General features: G+C 46.6%; 1 protein-coding gene across 1 annotated transcript in view; it reads right to left on the bottom strand.

Moving 5' to 3' along the window:
- Positions 1-1,598: 1,598 nt before the first annotated feature.
- Positions 1,599-20,192, bottom strand: part of LOC139260600 (cadherin-7-like) — a 167,952-nt gene continuing 149,358 nt past the window's right edge. Inside the window, exons 9-11 of the mRNA XM_070877024.1 lie at positions 19,629-19,746; positions 14,375-14,626; positions 1,599-2,803 (exon numbers count right to left, since the gene is read on the bottom strand). Coding sequence (XP_070733125.1) covers positions 2,310-2,803; positions 14,375-14,626; positions 19,629-19,746 — 864 coding nt within the window. The 3' untranslated portion in view covers positions 1,599-2,309. The remainder of the gene's footprint in view (positions 2,804-14,374; positions 14,627-19,628; positions 19,747-20,192) is intronic.

Genomic DNA, 20,192 nt, shown 5'->3' with positions numbered 1-20,192 from the left:
CAATATTGTGGTGGTATAAGAAGCAGAATCTCTTCCAGTAGCTGGTCAACACTTTGTGGTGACATTGGATAAAGGACATCTTATTCCTCAGCAGTCTCACCACTTACTTGAACAGGTACAACATCTTACCAGTAAATAAATTTATGTTTAAGACCAATATTCCATAAAAAGTATTTTGTTTTCCAAGCCAACTGGTGTCAATGATCCAGAAAAAGATTCCGTACAGCTTGGTTGAATTGACATCAAAAATGATTGCAGTTTATTCAACTAGATCAAAGACACTATCCTGGCTGGGAGGTTATCAAGCTGTACGGTCCATTCATTCCCTAAACCTTCTCATTTCCAAAAATGTTTGGAACAAAACGTTATGGAAATGTTCTTGGTAAATTCGGCTGGTGTTGGTTACTGGTGTGGTGATTGTTGCATTTCCCTAGTGTTGGCCTTCCAACCAGACGCAACCCTTGGGCCCCAGTCCCAACCTCGAATCACGACATGAGCTTGGGGATGGCCGTTAGCGCAGTGACAGCAATTCGCCACCAAGCTTCTAAACGCAGTGTCACATGGAGGCAGAGCTCCCCCTCTCCAGAATGGCAGAAAAAGGTTGAGAGACTGTACTTTACGTTGACTAATAAAACAAGTGCGTTTTCATCGAGTTGTAACGATCTGGAATGCACTGCCTGATAGGGTGGAAGCACAGATCGTGGAAGGTGGCAGGGCAGGTTTGGAAAGCAGATAAAAACGCGTGTGGGATCCTGGGCTTCATGAATATAAGTATAGAGTACAAAAGTGTGAAAATTATGATGAACCAGTATAAAACACTGGTCCGGCCCCAACTGGAGTATTGTGTCCAATTCTGGGCACCGCACTTTAGGAAGGATGTAATGGCCTTGGAGAGGGGTGTAGAAAAGACTAAAGAGATTGATTCCAGAGATGAGGGACTTCGGTTACGTGGATAGACTGGAGAAGCTGGGGTTGTTCTCCTTGGAGCAGAGAAGGTTGAGAGGAGATTTGATCGAGGTGTTCAAAATCATGAGGGGTCTGGATAGAGTAGATGGAGAGAAACTGTTCCCATTGGTGGAAGGGTCGAGAACCAGAGGACACAGATTGAAGGTGATTAGCAAAAGAATCCAAGGCGACATGAGGAAAAACATTTTTACGCAGCGAGTGGTTAGGATCTGGAATGCACGGCCTGAGAGGGTGGTGGAGGCAGATTCAATCGTGGCTTTCAAAAGGGAGTTGGATAAGTACCTGAAGGAAAACAATTTGCCGGGCTACGGGGAAAGGGCGGGGGGAGTGGGACTAGCTGAGGTGCTCTTGCAGAGAGCCGGCACAGGCTCGACGGGCCGAATGTCCTTCTCCTGTGCTGTAACTGTTCTGTGATTCTATGAACTAAAAGGGTAATTATGGTGATTGGAGGAGGATTGGATGATAAGAATAGGAAAAGATGTTGAGGGAAACATAGCGCTTAAAAAGAAAAAAACACTGATGTTACATAACTAGGTACATAAACTATATTCATTTCCATTCTTTTATTGAAAACTATACAGGTATGACCAAACATAATGACACTTTTTAATATCCTATTACAAAACCCATCTTTTATTATTCATATATGTACAAATGGAGGAAACACTACTGAACCATGAAGCAATGATTGTCTACAAAACTGCACCTGAAATTCTTTTCCACAGATTATGACATATGATAAAATTTCCAAATCTGACATTTAAAAAAACAATTCCGATCATTCTTCCCTTTCAGCCTGCAGTGGACAAACAGCCCAGAAAGCATAATGATGCCGTGAAAATAATTCCTTGCAATTTTAAGTGGCTTACGGAGATGAAAAATGTTCCATTAATTTACTATAATTAGATTCTTTCATGCTTTATTTCATCCATATATTCTGGAGTTGAGGAAAATAAAATTAGCATGTATTCCCATGCTTGACACTGACCCAGTGCAAAGCCTGGCTCAAACATGAAGGGGGTTGGGCTTTTTTAATATAAATATATCAATGTGTAACAAATCAACAAACAAAAAAATGATCAATTCTCCTGTACAAATCAGAAGAGATAACGTTTGTAACCTAGCACTGCCATCATTCTATCCCTTCATATCAAAAAATGTTAAGCAATGCTCACAAACTGGTCGCTTTTGTGTGTTTTCCATGGGAATTCAGATGAAACTGGACCACCTAAGAAGAGGCAAAGTAAGACTCTTTAAAAAATGGTTTCGTATTTACATTTTCTTTTTTTTTCCGAGACTGTCCTGCGACTTACAAAAAACAAAATCTTTTTTGAGCTGCGTGATTAAGAGTGTATGCTGTCCTTGGAGCTGCCGTACATGTCTGACAGCTTCTTGAAGCGGGGCCCCCAGTCACTGAGGTAATCGTAATTCTGGTCCGATGCGGAAGTAATGGACTCCAAGGAGCTGAGCGACTCTGCCACGGAGCCGTTGCCCTCGAATGCGTACGTCTGTAGAGAGTCATAGGGCGGGGCGCAGGGATCTGTGTCTGCACCTTTCATCCTCTCCCAGATGAATTCCCTGAAGATAACGTTATCGGGAGACATCTTGTGGGCCGCTTTGGAAAAGAGCTGGATCTCGGGCGTGACGTCCCGGCGCGTTTTCACCTCTTGGATGAAATTGAGGTTCCTCAGCGCGGCCATGTCGAAGGCCTCCGTGTCCTCCTCGCCGCCTCCCTCGTCGTCGTACCGGACGATGTTCTCCCTGATGTCCTTCTCCTCGTCAAAGATCAACGGTTCCTTCTTGCGTCTTCGCAGGGTCACGATGAGTAGCACCAGCACTGCAACACACAAAAAATAAACCATGTTCAAACTCGGCTTCAGCAAAATGAAATATATAGAGACAGCTGTCGGCCATTCAGCCCCTCGAGCCGGTTCCACCATTCAGTTAGACGTGTGACTTACCTCAATTGCTTCCATAACCCTTAATACCCCTGGACCTAACAAAAACCTAGCAATCTCCATTTTGACATTTTCAATTGACCCACCTCCTCCCCCACCACACCCCCGCACCCCCCCTCATTCCCCCCCACCCCCCCACCACCCACAGCCCCCCTTCCCCCAGCAGCTTTTGGGGGAGAGAGTTCCAGATTTCCACTACCCTTTCTGTGAACAAGCGCTTCCTGACCTCAACCCTGAACTTCAAATAAAAGCATATTCATAACAGAATGAATGCAGTTTGGTATAAGAACATAAGAAACAGGAGCAGGAGTAGGCCAGTTGGCCCCTTGAGCCTGCTCCGCCATTTAATACGATCATGGCTGATCCGATCATGGACTCAGCTCCACTTCCCCGCCCGCTCCCCATAACCCTTTACTCCCTTATTGCTCAAAAATCTGTCCACCTCCGCCTTAAATATATTCAATGACCCAGCCTCCCTGGGGCAGAGAATTCCACAGATTTACAACCCTCTGAGAGAAGAAATTTCTCCTCATCTCTGTTTTAAATGGGCGGCCCCTTATTCTAAGATCATGCCCTCTAATTCTAGTCTCCCCCATCACTGGAAACATCCTCTCTGCGTCTACCTTGTCAAGTCCCCTCATAATCTGATACGTTTCGATAAGATTACCTCTCATGCTTCTGAATTCCAATGAGTAGAGGCCCAACCTACTCAACCTTTCCTCATAAGTCAACCCCCTCATCCCCGGAATCAACCGAGTGAACCTTCTCTGAACTGCCTCCAAAGCAAGTATATCCTTTCTTAAATATGGAAACCAAAACTGTACACAGTATCCCAGGTGTGGCCTCACCAATACCCTGTACAGCTGTAGCAAGACTGCCCTGCTTTTATACTCCAATAAAGACCAAGATTCCATTGACCTTCCTGATCACTTGCTGTACCTGCATACTAACCTTTTGTGTTTCATGCACCAGAACTCCCAGGTCCCGCTGTATTGGAGCACTTTGTAACTTTTTTCCATTTAAATAAAAACTTGCTCTTCGATTTTTTTTCTGCCAAAGTGCATGACCTCACACTTTCCAATATTATACTCCATCTGCCAAATTTTTGCCCACTCACTTAGCCTATCTATGTCCTTTTGCAGATTTTTTGTGTCCTCCTCACAAATTGCTTTTCCTCCCATCTTTGTATCGTCAGCAAACTTGGCTACGTTACACTCAGTCCCTTCTTCCAAGTCGTTAATATAGATTGTAAATAGTTGGGGTCCCAGCACTGATCCCTGATCTCAACCCTGAACTTCAAATATAAGCATATTCATAATGGAATTAATGCAGTTCGGTATGAAAATGAAACGGTTATAGAAATGCCGTTTATCAGAACATTCCCTGAGAGAGAGGGGTTGGGGGGGGCGGGGTGGGGGGAGAAATCAGCCAGGTTTCCCACCTGTACTCACTAGTCAGTGCTTCCACAGGAAAACAGAACATGTTTGGACAATGAGTGATTCCCTCTGATAAACACAACTGGAGTCAACTTTCCACAGCAGGAGTTTTACATAGTCAAGTGCAGCATGGTGACATATTGCTCATGTGCTTAGCATTCATGGGATGTCACTGAGGTAATCATACCCTGCTCCTGAAATTCATGGTCAGATACCTGGCTCACTGTGCAATAGAAATTGTAATGAAATGCAGAGTGCAGGAGCAATCATTCATTTTCACAAAACTCTTAGCCATTATGGACAAGCCTTATAATCATCACAAGAAAGTCACCCGCTGCCTTTGCTGCTTAAATATCTGTTAACAAAATGGGTCCATGACAATCCATGTCCTCTCCTCATATGTTGGAGGATAGGTTTCATAGTTATATCCCCTTGAATATAGAAGATTAAGGGGTGATACAATTGCAGTGTTTAAGATGATTAAAGGAGCTAATAGGATAGATAGAAACTATTTCCTCTGGAGGGGGGAGTCCAGAACAAGGGGGTATAACCTCAAAATTAGAGCCAGGCCGTTCAGGGGTGATGTCAGGAAGCACTTCTTCACATAAAGGGTAGTGGAAATCTGGAACTCTCTCCCCCCCCACAAAAAAAAAGCTGTTGAGGCTGGGGGTTGTTGGGGTAAAAAGAAGACTTCTCTTCTTCACAGTGGACTCCCTAATATAAGGAATCGACACCTGCCCGTATCTCCGCCCATACAGCGACCACGGAATCACTCAGACGAAACCTCGGTTCAACCGGTTTTTATTCAAGCATGCAGGGGAAGGGTTCATGGATGAACCTTCTCAGAACAGAGGTTTTACATCTTGAGTTATACAGTTTCCGAGGTGTGCGACCCTCCTACAAAACTTTCGTTTGGTCGACTGCTATCAGCGAAGTTACAGTGATTTGTTGATTCTTATTAGACTGGCTCTGATTGGTTCCCTCCACCTGTCCATCTCCCATCACCTGTCACCCTCCCGGAATGTGTTGTTCAGTGGTGTCACTTTGCCTCAGTTCCTCATGACGTGTGAAGTAACCTTACTTCCCAGGGTTTTCTATCTTGTTCCCAAACATCTTACTTTACTGTCCTTGGCAAGTGTTCTGTACTGAATATGTAATCAATCTGTGCTAAGGGTCAATGCATTGTTGGCTACTTATGCTGGTTCATTAACCATCGAGCTTTGCTGCGTAGCAACCTTTGCTGCTGCCCCTTATGTATAGAACCCATACATAAGCAAGTTTTACACACAATTGGTCAATTTGCGATATATTACAATCCCTACCGTAAGGTAGAGGAACACCGATTCCTCAGAACCTCCTAATACTGATAAGCCCTTCAATCTGAACCATGATTCAGATCAATTCACTACCTTCAGTATCCATTGTAGTGACCATCTTTTATTCCCTTACAGGGTCAATTGAAAATGTCAAAACTGAGATAGATAGGATTTTGTTAGGCAAAGGTATTGAGGGAAATAGAACCAAGGAGAGTAGATGGAGTCAAGATCAGATCAGCCATGATCTAATTAAATGGTGGAACAGGCTCGAGGGGCTGAATGGCCCACTCCTGTTCCTGTGTTTTTCACAATTTATGATTGATTGATAGAAATTGCCTGCTGAAATAACTATCCTGTTCTCATATACAGTGTTTCTTCCACATAGAGCAAGCTGTCTTCCTTCACAGGATGATCTGGTAATCTGCAACAAATACCTAGCATTAGTTTTGTCATTTTTCTACTAAAGTTATCTAACACATAGTTCATTGCGTTTATTAAGCTACCTGATGTCCCCAACATATAGAGATACATCTTTCCTATTTACTTCGAACACTCTTTCTTACAGGCAGCTGTTGTGAAGCGTTAGCTGTGGCTCAGTGGGTAGCACTCTCACCTCCGAGTCCTGAAGGTTGTGGGTTAATTTCCCACTCCGGGTGGTTGAGCAGATAAATCTAGGCCGACACTCCACTCCAGCGCAGTGCCGAGGGAGTGCTGTACTGTCGGAGGTGCCGCCTTTCAGATGAGACGTTAAACCGATGCCCCGTCTGCCCTCTCAGGTGGTCGTAAAAGATCACATGGCATTATTTCGAAGAAGAGTGGGGGCGTTATCCCTGGTGTCCTGGCCAATATTTATCCCTCAACCAATATAACAACAAACAGATTATCTGGTCATTATCACATTGTTTTTGTGGGAGCTTGCTGTGCGCAAATTGCCTGCTGCGTTTCAAACATTACAACAGTGACTACACTTCAAAATGTATTTCATTGGCTGTAAAGCGCTTTGGGGCGTCCAGTGGCCGTGAAAGGAGCTATATAAATGCAAGTCTTTCTTTTTTCTTTATTATTTTACCCACTGCTCAGAGGTTCATAGTTCCTTTTTAACACATTTGCTACTCACCAGTTCTTTGGCACAATTTGTATATTCAATGTGTTCCCTACATTATTCATCACCTTCTTTAATCAGAGAATCACACTGCACGAACAGAGGCCTTTCAGCCTATCAGCTCTCTGAAATAGCTGTCCAGTTAATCCCCCTCCCCTGCCCTTACCCTAGAGTCTGCAATTTTTCCCTTTCAAGCATATATCCAGTTTCCTTTAGAAAGTTACGACTGAATCTGCTTCCACCCCCCTTCCAGACTGTGGATAACAACCCGCTGAGTAAAAATAAATTTTAATCTCCTCCTGGCTTTTAAAATGATGTTAAACCTGTGTCCTCTGGTTAATGGCTTCCAGCCGTGGAAACAGTTTCTTTCTATCTACTCTATCAAAACCCCTCACCATTTTGAACACCACCATCAAATCTCCCCTTAACCTTCTCTGCTCTGAGGAGAACAACCCTGTTGTGTATGGAGAAAGGGTCAGACTGAACACTGTGAGCTCAAAGTAAAGTGTGGCCTTAGTCTTTTACTGCAGGTCTCCAGAGTGCCTCTCCAACCTGTGAGGCCTCCTTAAATACCTGTGTTCCCAAAGGATTATGGGATCCCTTGGGACTCTAGGGGATGAGCCCTCTGGTGGCTGTACAGAGTAAATACAAGTTTACATATATAACAAACCCCAGATTCTCTAGTCTCACCACTTAACTGAGGTCCCTCATCCCTGGTACCATTCTGGTAAATCTCCTCTGTACCGTCTCCAAGACCCTGACATGCTTTCTACAGTGAGGTGCCCAGAATTGGACACAATGTTCGAGCTGAGGCCTAACCAGTGATTTATAAAGGTAACTACCTTTGACCCTTCTTTACAGTGCCCATCGGGCCTAGTGTTCATAGAACCATAGAATCACAGACGTTTACAGCATGGAAGGAGGCCATTTCGGCCCATTATGTCCACGCCGGCCAACAAGAGGCTATCCAGCCTAATCCCACTTTCCAGCTCTAGGTCCGGAACCGTGTAGGTCACGGCACTTCAGGTGCACATCCAAGTACTTTTCAAATGTCGTGAGGGTTTCTGCCTATACAACCTTTCAGGCAGTGAGTTCCAGACCCCCACAACCCTCTGGGTGAAGAAATTTCCCCTCAAATCCCCTCTAATCCTTCTACCAATTACTTTCAATTTATGTCCTCTGGTTGTTGAATACTCTGCTAAGGGAAATAGGCCCTTTCTTTCCACTATATCTAGGCCCCTCATAATTGTATACACCTCAATGAGGTCTCCCCTAAGTCTCCTCTGTTTCAATGAAAACAAACCCAGCCTATCCAATCTGCCCTCAAAGCTTAGATTCTCCACTCCCGGCAACATCCTCGTAAATCTCCTCTGTACCCTCTCCAGTGCAATCACGTCCTTCCTGTAATGCGGTGACCAGAACTGCATGCAGTACTCCAGCTGTGGCCCAACCAGAGTTTTATACAGTTAAAGCATAATCTCCCTGCTCTTGTATTCTATGCCTCAGCTAATAAAGGCAAGCATTCCGTATGCCTTCTTAACCACCTTATCTACCTGGCCTGTTACTTTCAGGGATCTGTGGACATGCACTCCAAAGTCCCTTTGTTCCGCTACACTTTTCAGTATCCTACCATTTAATGTGTATACCCTTTCCATGTTAGCCCTCCCCAAATGCATTACCTCACACTTATCCGGATTGAATTCCATTTGCCACTGTTCTGCCCACCTGACCAGTTGATTGATATCTTCCTGCAGTCTGCAGCTTTCTTTTTCATTATCAACCACACAGCCTATTTTAGTGTCATCTGCAAACTTCTTAATCTAACCGCTAAATTCAAGTCGCGATCAATGATGTATATCACAAAAACAAGGGACCTAGCACTGAGCCCTGTGGAACCTCACTGGAAACATCCTTCCAGTCGCAAAAACACCCATCAACCATTACCGGAGATGAGGGGGTTACCTTATGATGATAGAGTAGACTGGGTCTTTACTCGTTGGAGTTCAGAAGGATGAGGGGTGATCGTATAGAAACATTTAAAATAATGAAAGGGATAGACAAGATAGAGGCAGAGAGGTTGTTTCCACTGGTCGGGGAGACTAGAACTAGGGGGCACAGCCTCAAAATATGGGGGAGCCAATTTAAAACCGAGTTGAGAAGGAATTTCTTCTCCGAGAGCGTTGTGAATCTGTGGAATTCTCTGCCGAAGGAAGCAGTTGAGGCTAGCTCATTGAATGTATTCAAATCACAGATAGATAGATTTTTAACCAATAAGGGAATTAAGGGTTACGGGGAGCGAGCGGGTAAGTGGAGCTGAGTCCACGGCCAGATCAGCCATGATCTTGTTGAATGGCGGTGCAGGCTCGAGGGGCTAGATGGCCTACTCCTGTTCCTAATTCTTATGTTCTTATGTTCTTATGTTACCCTTTGCTTCCTGCCTCTGAACCAATTTTAGATCCAACTTGCCACTTTGCCCTGGATCCCATGGGCTTTTACTTTTGTGACCAATTTGCCATGTGAGACCTTATCAAAAGCTTTTCTAAAATCCATATACACTACATCATATGCTTTGCCTTCATCGATCCTCCTGATTACCTCCTCGAAAAATTCAATCAAGTTTGTCAGACACAACCTTCCTTTAACAAATCCTTGTTGACTGTCCTTGATTAATCCGTGTCTTTCTAAGTGAAGATTTATCCTGTACTTCAGGATTTTTTCCAATAATTTTCCCAGCACTGAGGTTAGGCTGACTGGTCTGTAATTACTAAGTCTATCTCTTTCTCCCTTTTTTAACAAAGGTAACACATTAGCAGTCCTCCAGTCCTCTGGTACGACATTCTGACGGGTTTAGACAGGTTAGATGCAGGAAGAATGTTCCCAATGTTGGGGAAGTCCAGAATCAGGGGTCACAGTCTGAGGATAAGGGGTAAGCCATTTAGGACCAAGATGAGGAGAAACTTTTTCACCCAGAGAGTGGTGACCCTGTGGAATTCTCTACCACAGAAAGTAGTTGAGGCCAATTCACTAAATATATTCAAAAGGGAGTTAGATGAAGTCCTTACTACTCGGGGGATCAAGGGTTATGGCGAGATAGCAGGAAGGGGGTACTGAAGTTTCATGTTCAGCCATGAACTCATTGAATGGCGGTGCAGGCTAGAAGGGCTGAATGGCCTGCTCCTGCACCTATTTTCTATGTTTCTTTGTTTTCTATGTTTCTATGTTTCTATGACACCTGAAGCCAGAGAGGATTGGAAAAAGATGGTCAAAGCCTCTGCTATTTCCTCTTTTGCTTCGCTTAACTGCCTGGGATATATTTCACCCGGGACTGGGGACTTATCCACTTTCAAACCTGCTGAACCCCTTAATATCTCCTCTCTTTCCAAAATCTCTTCATAGGTTAATTCTATATCTAATAGATTTTATCTTCATGCCCTTTAAATGCTAACCTGCCTACAGAAGACAGTCGTTTAATTAGAATTAAATAATAGTACGGCAAAGTAGGCGGCCATTCGGCCCATCGCATCTGCTCCGGTTGTTTCGAAAAGCAATCCAGTTAGTCCCAAGCCCCCCCCCCCCCTCCCCCGCCCCACTCTCTTTCTCCATACCTTTGCAGTTGTTACACTTTCAAGTATTTATCCAATTCCCTTTTGAAGGTTGCTATTGAATCTGTATCCATTTGTCAGTAAACATATAGGGCCCAAGTTTCCACACGTGCCTAGAACGGTGCAGTCCCGACCTGGACGCCTGTTTTTCGCGCCACAAAGTGCGCCTAAAAAAATCCTCGGTATTCTCCACCTACTTACAGGTCCTCTGGCACTCGGCGCAGCCAGCACGAGATGTGGGGGGGGCGGAGCCAGGTCCCTGCGCTGAAAACAGTGCCGGGACCTCTGCACATGCGCGCTACAGTCGGCACGCAAGTGCAGTAGCTCCAGGCGCCGAACTGTGTGGGAGGGGCCCGAAGCACGCAGCCCCTAGCCCTGGCCCAATGGCCTCACTGGGGCTGCGTGAATAAGCTCCTCCCACGGCCAGCTCCTGCTCCCCGCCCCCTCCCCCCGACCAGACCGACACCCGCGCCACCCCCCTCCCCGACTGACCCGACTCGACCCACGCTCCTGTTCCCGCTCCCCGCCTCCCCAACTGGACCCGACCCGACCCGCGCTCCCGCCCCCCGACCCTACCCCCCCCCCCCCCCACTGGACCCGACCCGACTCGACCCGCGCTCCTGTTCCCGCTCCCCGCCTCCCCAACTGGACCCGACCCGACCCGCGCTCCTGTTCCCGCTCCCCGCCTCCCCAACTGGACCCGACCCGACTCGACCCGCGCTCCTGTTCCCGCTCCCCGCCTCCCCAACTGGACCCGACCCGACCCGCGCTCCCGCCCCCCGACCCGACCCCCCCCCCCCCACTGGACCCGACCCGACTCCCGCTCCCGGACTGGATCCGACCTGACCTCCCCCCCTCTCTCTCTCTCCCTCCCTCTCTCTCTCTCTCCCTCCCCCCCTCCCTCTCTCTCTCCCTCCCCCCCTCCCTCTCTCTCTCCCTACCCCCCTCCCTCTCTCTCTCTCCCTCCGGCTCCCCCCCCCTCCCTCCCTCCCTCTCTCTCCCCCTCCTCTCTCCCTCTCTCTCCCCCTCCTCTCTCTCCCCCCCCCGTCTCTCTCCCTCTCTCTCTCTCTCCCCCCCGACCCAAACCGAACCTCCCCGACCCGACCCAACCCAATGCCACCTACCTGTAAATCTGGTGCTGGGGACGGGCCCTGCCCGAAGTCTCGGGCCGGCCCGTTCAGCCTTCGGTCCCGAAAGGCCTGCCTGAAGCACTTTCACACAGGTAGGAAGATGGTTTATTTAATCTTTTCTTTGCTTGTAAATGTTTATTCAGGTTGGATTTATTTGTATAATATTTGTATAAGTATAAATAAGGATTTATTATAGAATTTAATGACTTCCCTTCCCCCCCCCACCTCGTTCTGGACGCCTCATTTGTAACCTGCGCCTGATTTTTTAATGTGTAGAACAGGTTTTTTCAGTTCTACAAAAATCTTCACTTGCTCCATTCTACTTTAGTTTGGAGTACGTTTTCACTGTGGAAACTTTCAAATCAGGCGTCAGTGGCCGGACACGCCCCCTTTTGAAGAAAAAAATTCTGTTCCAAAGTAGAACTGTTCTACCTGACTAGAACTGCAGAAAAAAAAATGTGGAGAACTGCGATTTCTAAGATAGTCCGTTCTCCACCAGTTGCTCCTAAAAATCAGGCGCAAATCATGTGGAAACTTGGGCCCATAGAAGCTATTATGGGCATTTACTATTCTATTAAAAGTAGTCCAGGGTCTCTCAGGGGTCCCATTATTTCCTTTGTCCTTTATATTCCCTGAATGTAGCCTTTGGAACAAATATGGCTCCTGGAAGTCAAATTATTGTGAGGAGTTCTCGAACAAGATATTTGGCCCACAATGTGCTGGAGTGGGGCATGTCACTGTAACTTGGATTTTTTCCCCTCCCTCTTTATGTCGAAATTCTTCTGCCCCTGTAACTTGATGGAAATGGGGCATCAGTGACCTTGGTAAAGAGCGGGACCAACCGTCTACCTCGTTAACCAAAGAGATTTAAGCATTGAGAAGGATCGTAGAAACATAGAAAATAGGTGCAGGAATAGACCATTCAGCCCTTTGAACCATTCAATATGATCATGGCTGATCATGCAACTTCAGTACCCCATTCCTGCTTTCTCTCCATACCCCTTGATCCCTCTAACTCCCTTTTGAATATATCTAACAAACTGGCCTCAACAACTTTCTGTGGTAGAGAGTTCCACAGGTTCACAATTCTCTGAGTGAAGAAGTTTCTCCTCATCTCGGTCCTAAATGGCTTACCCCTTATCCTTAGACTGCGACCCCTGGTTCTGGACTTCCCCAATGATGGAAAGAGAAAAGAAATTAGTGTCAAATCAGGTACAAAAAGAAAGGTTGGATTAAGAAAGAGAAAAAAAGAGACAGAAAAAAGGTCTGAAAAAAACACCTCGAGGAACAATTTACTACCTGTTGGAATGAGAGTCCACAATTTCAATTATTACCTTTCTGGGCCGGAGTGGTTGAATTACACTGGATGAACATAAATTGCCTCATTAAAAAGGTCCTAACGCCGTTAAGTACTTGCCCTAACTTTCCGCTCCGAGTTTAATGGGTTAATGTGGAAATGCCAGCAACTTTTTGAAATGCACAGGGAGGTTGAGGGCGGGCTGTCGTTTCATGAGGCTAACGATAGAGAAGTGTAACTCATCCAGCAATTTGTGGCCATTCGCAACTCATGGGGTATCTCCTCCTCGCCACAAGTTGCTGGTCGATTTATTCACTGATAATGGCGAGCGCCGTAAAACACACCGTTATTTTAAGCAAATTCTGGCCCAATGCTGCCGTCAATGTTGGCAAATCTGACTGAGACTGAACTTGATCTAACTTGGAAGTGTTCAGTCATTTTTTTTTCCATCAAACAAAATTTGAAACATTAGCAGCACCTTACAAGTGCCAGCTGCGGCTCAGTGGCTAGCACTCTTGCTTTTGAGTCAGAAGGTTGTGGGTTCAAATCCCACTCCAGAGACTTGAGCACAAAAATCTAGGCTGACATTCCAGTGCAGTGCTGAGAGAGTGCTGCACTTTTGGAGATGCCGTCTTTTTGGATCAGACGATAAACCGAGGCCCCATCTGCTCTCTCAGGTGGATGTAAAGGATTCCACGGGACAATTTCAAAGACGAGCAGGGGAGTTATGCCTGGTGTCCTAGGCCAATATTTATCCCTCAATCAGCATCACGAAAATAAAACAGATTATCTGATCATTGTCACATTGATGTTTGCGGGAGCTTGCTGTGTACAAATTGGCTGCCGCATTTCCCACATTACAACAGTGACTACACTTCAAAATTACTTCATTGGCTGTAAAGTGCTTTTGGACGTCCAACAGTTGTGAAAGGCGCTATATAAATGCAAGGATCTTGTGGAGATCAATCTCAGCAAGATCCTACAAATCCCCTGGGAGGACAGGCACACCAACGTCCAGCGTCCTTGTCCAGGCTAATATCCCCAGCATTGAAGCACTGACCACACTCGATCAGCTCCGCTTGGCAGGCCACATAGTTCGCATACCAGACACGAGACTCCCAAAGCAAATGCTCTACTCGGAGCTCCTTCACAGCAAACGTGCCAAAGGTGGGCAGCGGAAACGTTACAAGGACATCCTCAAAGCCTCCCTGATAAAGTGTGACATCCCCATTGACACCTGGGAGTCCCTGGCCAAAGACCGCCCTAAGTGGAGAAAGTGCATCCGGGAGGGCGCTGAACACCTCGAGTCTCAACGGCGAGAGCATGCAAAAATCAAGCGCAGGCAGTGGAAAGAGCGTGCGGCAAAGCAGTCCAACCCACCCTTTCCCCCAATGACTATCTGTCCCACCTGTGACAGAGTCTGTGGCTCTCATATTGGACTGTACAGCCACCAAAGAACTCACTTCAGGAGTGGAAGCAAGTCTTCCTCGATTCCGAGGGACTGCCTATGATGATGATAAATGCAAGTTTCTTACAAGGGCAAAACTATTAAGTTAGAGTTACGTACCCAGTAGTGTCAGGACGCAGGCCAGGATGGCAATGAGGGCTCCGGTACTGAGGCCCGCAGGCAGAGCAAAAGCTTCAGCATTGCACGAATGGGCGATGCCATCGTCATCGCAACCACAGACTCGGACAGTGAGGGTGTTAGTGCTGCTCAGTGATGGAGTCCCATTGTCCACGATCAGGACGGGCAGGAAGTAAACGGCCTGTTCTTGCCGGCTGAAACCGGCTCTCCGAGTCAGGATCACAGCAGTGTTATCTAAATATTTTGCGGGGGGGGTGCAAAATGATCGTTATTTTTACATAGAATTTACATAGACTTATGCACAGCACAGGAATAGATCATTCAGCCCAACAGGTCCATGCTGGTGTTTCTGCTCCAGCCTGACTTCATCTCACCCCATCAACATAACCTTTTATCCCTGTCTCCCTCATGTACTTAACTAGTATAGTATTAAGCGGTTCCTCGTATCGAGGATGACCTGCTTCCACACCAAAAAAGGAATGAGTTACGGGTGTTTCAATGAGGGACCTGACAATCTAGGTCCCAAACTCCATACTGAAGGGTGGAAGATGCCTGTGCGTGGATTCTTTTAACGTGGGATGGCCGTTGCACACGAGCCACCACACGGGCTTGACAGAGCTAGGTCTTGATCCAGTGGCAAGGGTTAACCAAGACGACTGGAGACCAAGCTCTGCTGCACAAACCTCGTGTGCACGCATGCTCCTACTATCCATAGATCGCACTGTGGGCTGGCCTGTGCTGCCCCTGGGCCCTCACCTCTCCTGGGCCCCGAACCCTCGCTCCTGGGCCCCGATCACAACGCTCCTGGGTCCCGATCTCTCACTGCTCCTCCGCCCCGATCAAAAATGGAGGAGTCATAAACAGGACATCAATTAGTCTCCTCTTATCTTGGAGACATCAAATATCAACACTGTTACTTGAAATATCAAAATATTAAACTCCAGCCGAGTTGGAGGGTTATTAACATCAGCAGAAACAAACAGTTCAGAAGGATGTGAATAACAGCAGCAATAAAAGCAGAATCCAAACCCTGCAATCACTTGTGAACTCGCTGGTGTCTCAGCAGGTTGGATGACCGAGTAAATCCCTTCCCATACACAGAGCAAGTGAACAGCCTTTCCCCAGTATGAACTTGCTGGTGTGTCAGCAGGTTGGATGACCGAGTAAATCCCTCCCCACACACAGAGCAGGTGAACAGCCTCTCCCCAGTATGAACTTGCTGGTGTGTCAGCATGTTGGATGACCGAGTGAATCCCTCCCCACACACTGAGCAGGTGAACGGTCTCACCCCACTGTGAACTCGCTGGTGTTTAAGCAAGGAACAGTACTGAGTACTGTTCCTTGCTGTACTTAACTAGCTTCCCCTTAAATGCATCTGCACCGTTCGCCTCAACTACTCCCTGTGGTATCACATTGCCAATATTTATCCCTCAACCAACACCACTAAAAAACAGATTATTTGGCCATTATCACATTGCTGTTTGTGGGAGCTTGCTGGTGCGCAAATTGGCTGCCGCGTTTTCTTACATCATCATTGGCGGTCCCTCGAACAACGATGACTTGCTTCCACGAGTTCACAGATGTTTCAATGAAGGACCCAATGTCCCAGTCCTGAACTCCAATTGAGGGGCTGGAAGATGCCTGTGCATGGCTATTTTTAACGTGTGGTGACCGTTGCACACCAGCCACCACACGGGCTTGACAGAGCTAGGCCTTTATCCAGTGGCAAGGGTTGAACCAGGACGACTGGAGACCTGCTCTGCTGCACAGACCTAGTGCGCACACATATTGCAGTGTGGGCTGGGCCCGTGCTGACCCTGGGCCCTCGGCTCTTCTGGGCCCCGCACCCTCATTACGTTACTACATTACAACAGTGACTACACTCCAAAAAAGTACTTAATTGGCTGTAAAGCGCTTTGAGACGTCCGGTGAAAGGCGCTCTATAAATGCAAGCCTTTCTTTGTAACGCACAGCTGAGTGAGACAGTCATTTGGCATGATTCAATTGAAAGTCAGCGTTCATTAAATATATATTTTTTTTCTTCTTGCCTTACTTTAAATAGGCAGCACTGAATTTGTCTTTGCTCTCCTCTTTTATTCAGCTGCTGGGCACGCCCTTGAGGACATTACAGCTTAATTATGAAGAGCATCCTCGCCATCCATCATTCCATGACAGGAGGACATGTTGTGCGGGTGTCACAAGTCCCCAGCGTTTTCGCACTTTGATTGATCAGTTCCAAGGCGAACAACATGTTTGCATTGCAAAGCCATTAACAAAGCAAAACACATTTTAGTCGCGCTGTCACATCACCATGTAAAATAAGCGACGTTAAAAAAAAATCACCTCTCTTTTCAATCCGATTTACAGAATGATTTGCTGTATTGCTGGAAAATAAAACATGGAGGTTTTTTTTTTATAACCATCTTACTCAATTTTTTTTAAACATTTCTGTAAGGTCACCTTTACCTGACTCATATCACGTTATAACGCCGGGAGCAAGTTGTGTCAGAACTCAAGAGTTGCAGAGATTTGACATTACATACTGTCCACATTAAGAGAGATGAATATAGAATTTGGAAAAGTTGATGTGTGCAATCAGTGGCCACCTTCCGCTTCCACAAGAGCATAAGAACATAAGAAGTAGGAGCAGGAGTAGGCCATTCGGCCCCTCGAACCTGCTCTGCCATTCAATAAGATCATGGCTGATCTTCTATTTCAACTCCACCTTCCCGCATTATCCCTATATCCCTCGATTCCCTTAATATTCAAAAATCTACCAATCTCCGTCTTGAATATACTCAACGACTGAGTATCCACAGCCCTCTGGGATAGAGAATTCCAAAGATTCACCACCCTCTGAGTGAGGAAATTTCTCCTCATCTCAGTCCTAAATGTCCAACCCCTTATTCCGAGATTGTGACCCCTGGTTCTAGACTCCGCAACCAGGGGAAACATCCTCCCTCCATCTACCCTGTCAAACCCTGCAAGAATTTTGAATGTTCCACTGATGGGGGAGACTAGAACTAGAGGGCACGATCTTAGAATAAGGGGCCATAAGAACATAAGAACATAAGAATTAGGAACAGGAGTAGGCCATCTAGACCCTCGAGCCTGCTCCGCCATTCAACAAGATCATGGCTGAGCTGGCCGTGGACTCAGCTCCACTTACTCGCCCGCTCCCCGTAACTCTTAATTCCCTTATTGGTTAAAAATCTATCTATCTGTGATTTGAATATATTCAATGAGCTATCCTCAACTGCTTCCTTGGGCAGAGAATTCCACAGATTCACAACCCTCTGGGAGAAGAAATTCCCTCTCAACTCGGTTTTAAATTGGCTCTCCCGTATTTTGAGGCTGTGCCCCCTAGTTCTAGTCTCCCCGACCAGTGGAAACAACCTCTCTGCCTCTATCTTGTCTATCCCTTTCATTATCTTAAATGTTTCTATAAGATCACCCCTCATCCTTCTGAACTCCAACGAGTAAAGACCCAATCTACTCAATCTATCATCATAAGGTAACCCTCTCATCTCCGGAATCAGCCTAGTGAATCGTCTCTGTGCCCCCTCCAAAGCTAGTATATCCTTCCTTAAGTAAGGTGACCAAAACTGCATGCAGTACTCCAGGTGCGGCCTCACCAATACCCTATACAGTTGCAGCAGGACCTCCCTGCTTTTGTACTCCATCCCTCTCGCAATGAAGGCCAACATTCCATTCGCCTTCCTGATTACCTGCTGCACCTGCAACTAACTTTTTGGGATTCATGCATAAGGACCCCCAGGTCCCTCTGCACCGCAGCATGTTGTAATTTCTCCCCATTCAAATAATATTCCCTTTTACTGTTTTTTTTTCCCAAGGTGGATGACCTCACACTTTCCGCCCATTTAAAACTGAGATGAGGAGAAATCCTTCTCTCAGAGGATTGTAAATCTGTGGAATTCGCTGCCTCAGAGAGCTGTGGAAGCTGGGTCATTGAATAAACTTAAGACAGAAATAGACAGTTTCTTAAACGATAAGGGGATAAGGGGTTATGGGGAGCGGGCAGGGAAGTGGAGCTGAGTCCATGATCGGATCAGCCATGATCTTATTGAATGGCGGAGCAGGCTCGAGGGGCCGTATGGCCTACTCCTGCTCCTATTTCTTATGTTCTTATGTTTCAATGAGATCACCTCTCATTCTTCTGAGCTCTAGAGAATATAGGCCTAGTCTACTCAATCTCTCCTCATCAGACAATCCTCCCATCCTAGAGAACCTTTGCTGCACTCCCTCTATAGCAAGTATAGCCTTCCTTAAGTAAGGAGACCAAAACTGTGCACAGTTGTCGAGGTTCGGTCTCACCAAGGCCCTATATAATTACAAGGAGGCTTTAAGGGTGTCCTTGAAATATTTCCACTGCCCACCTGGGGCTCGCCGTGTAGGAGTTCTGAGTAGAGCGCTTGCTTTGGGAGTCTCATGTTGGGGAAGCGGATGATGTGGCCTGCCCAACGGAGCTGATCGAGTGTGGTCAGTGCTTCGATGCTGGGGATGTTGGCCTGAGTGAGAACACTGGCGTGGGTGCGTCAACCTCCCAGGGGATTCGCAAGATCTTGTGGAGCCCTCAAAGCCTCCCTGATAAAAATGCATCATCCCCACCAACACCTGGGAGTCGCTGACCAAAGACCACCCAAAGTGGAGCAAAAGCATCCGGGAGGGCGCTGAGCACCTTGAGTCTCGTCGCCGAGAGCAGTGCAGAAACCAGGCACAGGCAGCGGAAGGGGCGTGCGGCGAAGCCAGACTCCCCACCCACCCTTTCCTTCAATCACTGTCTGCCCACCTGTGATAAGAGATTATAATTCCCGTATTGGACTGTACAGCCACCTGAGAACTCACTTTTAGAGTGGAAGCAAGTCTTCCTCGATTTCGAGGGACTGCCTATGATGATGATGATATAATTGCAGTAAGATGTCTTCACCCTTATACTCAAATCCTCTTGTATAAAAAGCCAAAATACCATTTGCTTTCTTACTTGCTTGCTGCACCTGCATGTTCAACTGGGTGTTTGCGAAGATGTAACCAGCATGGTTTCCAACCGGACAGCCGATCCATAGGTATAAGTTACAACTGGAGCCAATTACTCTGTCATTGATGTCCGGCGGACACAGTGCTTTGAGTTTGCTCAGAATCACCGGTAAGGAAAAGATCATAAGCTGCGAAATGCCGATTGACCGAGGCACTAATCCGGCAGTATATAAATAAGTACCTCTGTTATCTTGCACCGTGAAGTTCATGTTGTTTGCAGCCCCGGGAGCAAGGGAAAAATAAAAGTGGTGTCCGCTGGGTGGTTTATCTCTGTCCACTGCACTGATTCTCTGAATTATCTGTAATTGCAGCAAAAGATCAGAACTGAGTGTCGCAACTCGACAATCCAGGTCAAATTTAGAAGGTCAAGCTATCTTTATTACACAAGTATACATTTCCATAAAGTTGTAAAGGGCCATGAATAACATAAGATAAAGACAAAAGGAAACACAGAATGGGGAAACAGTCGGTCTTTCAGTGCATCCTTCCACAGGCCGTACGCAGTCTGATGTATCTTGGAGTTTATCAAACGTAGTTCCATTGCTGAGGAATGATTCTGAGTCAGAAGGTTGTGGGTTCAAGTCCCACTCTAGATACTTGAGCACGAAAATCTAGGCTGACACTCCAGTGCAGTGCTGAGGGAGTGCCGCACTGTCAGAGATGCCGTCTTTTGGATGAGATGTTAAATTGAGGCCCCGTCTGCCCTCTCAGGTGGACGTAAAAGATCTCGCGCCACTATTTCGAA

The sequence above is a fragment of the Pristiophorus japonicus genome, chromosome 1 (assembly GCF_044704955.1).
Source record: "Pristiophorus japonicus isolate sPriJap1 chromosome 1, sPriJap1.hap1, whole genome shotgun sequence".
Classification (NCBI taxonomy): domain Eukaryota; kingdom Metazoa; phylum Chordata; class Chondrichthyes; family Pristiophoridae; genus Pristiophorus; species Pristiophorus japonicus.
Note: the sequence above shows the minus strand (reverse complement) of the source record. Positions and strands in the feature narration are given on the sequence as shown.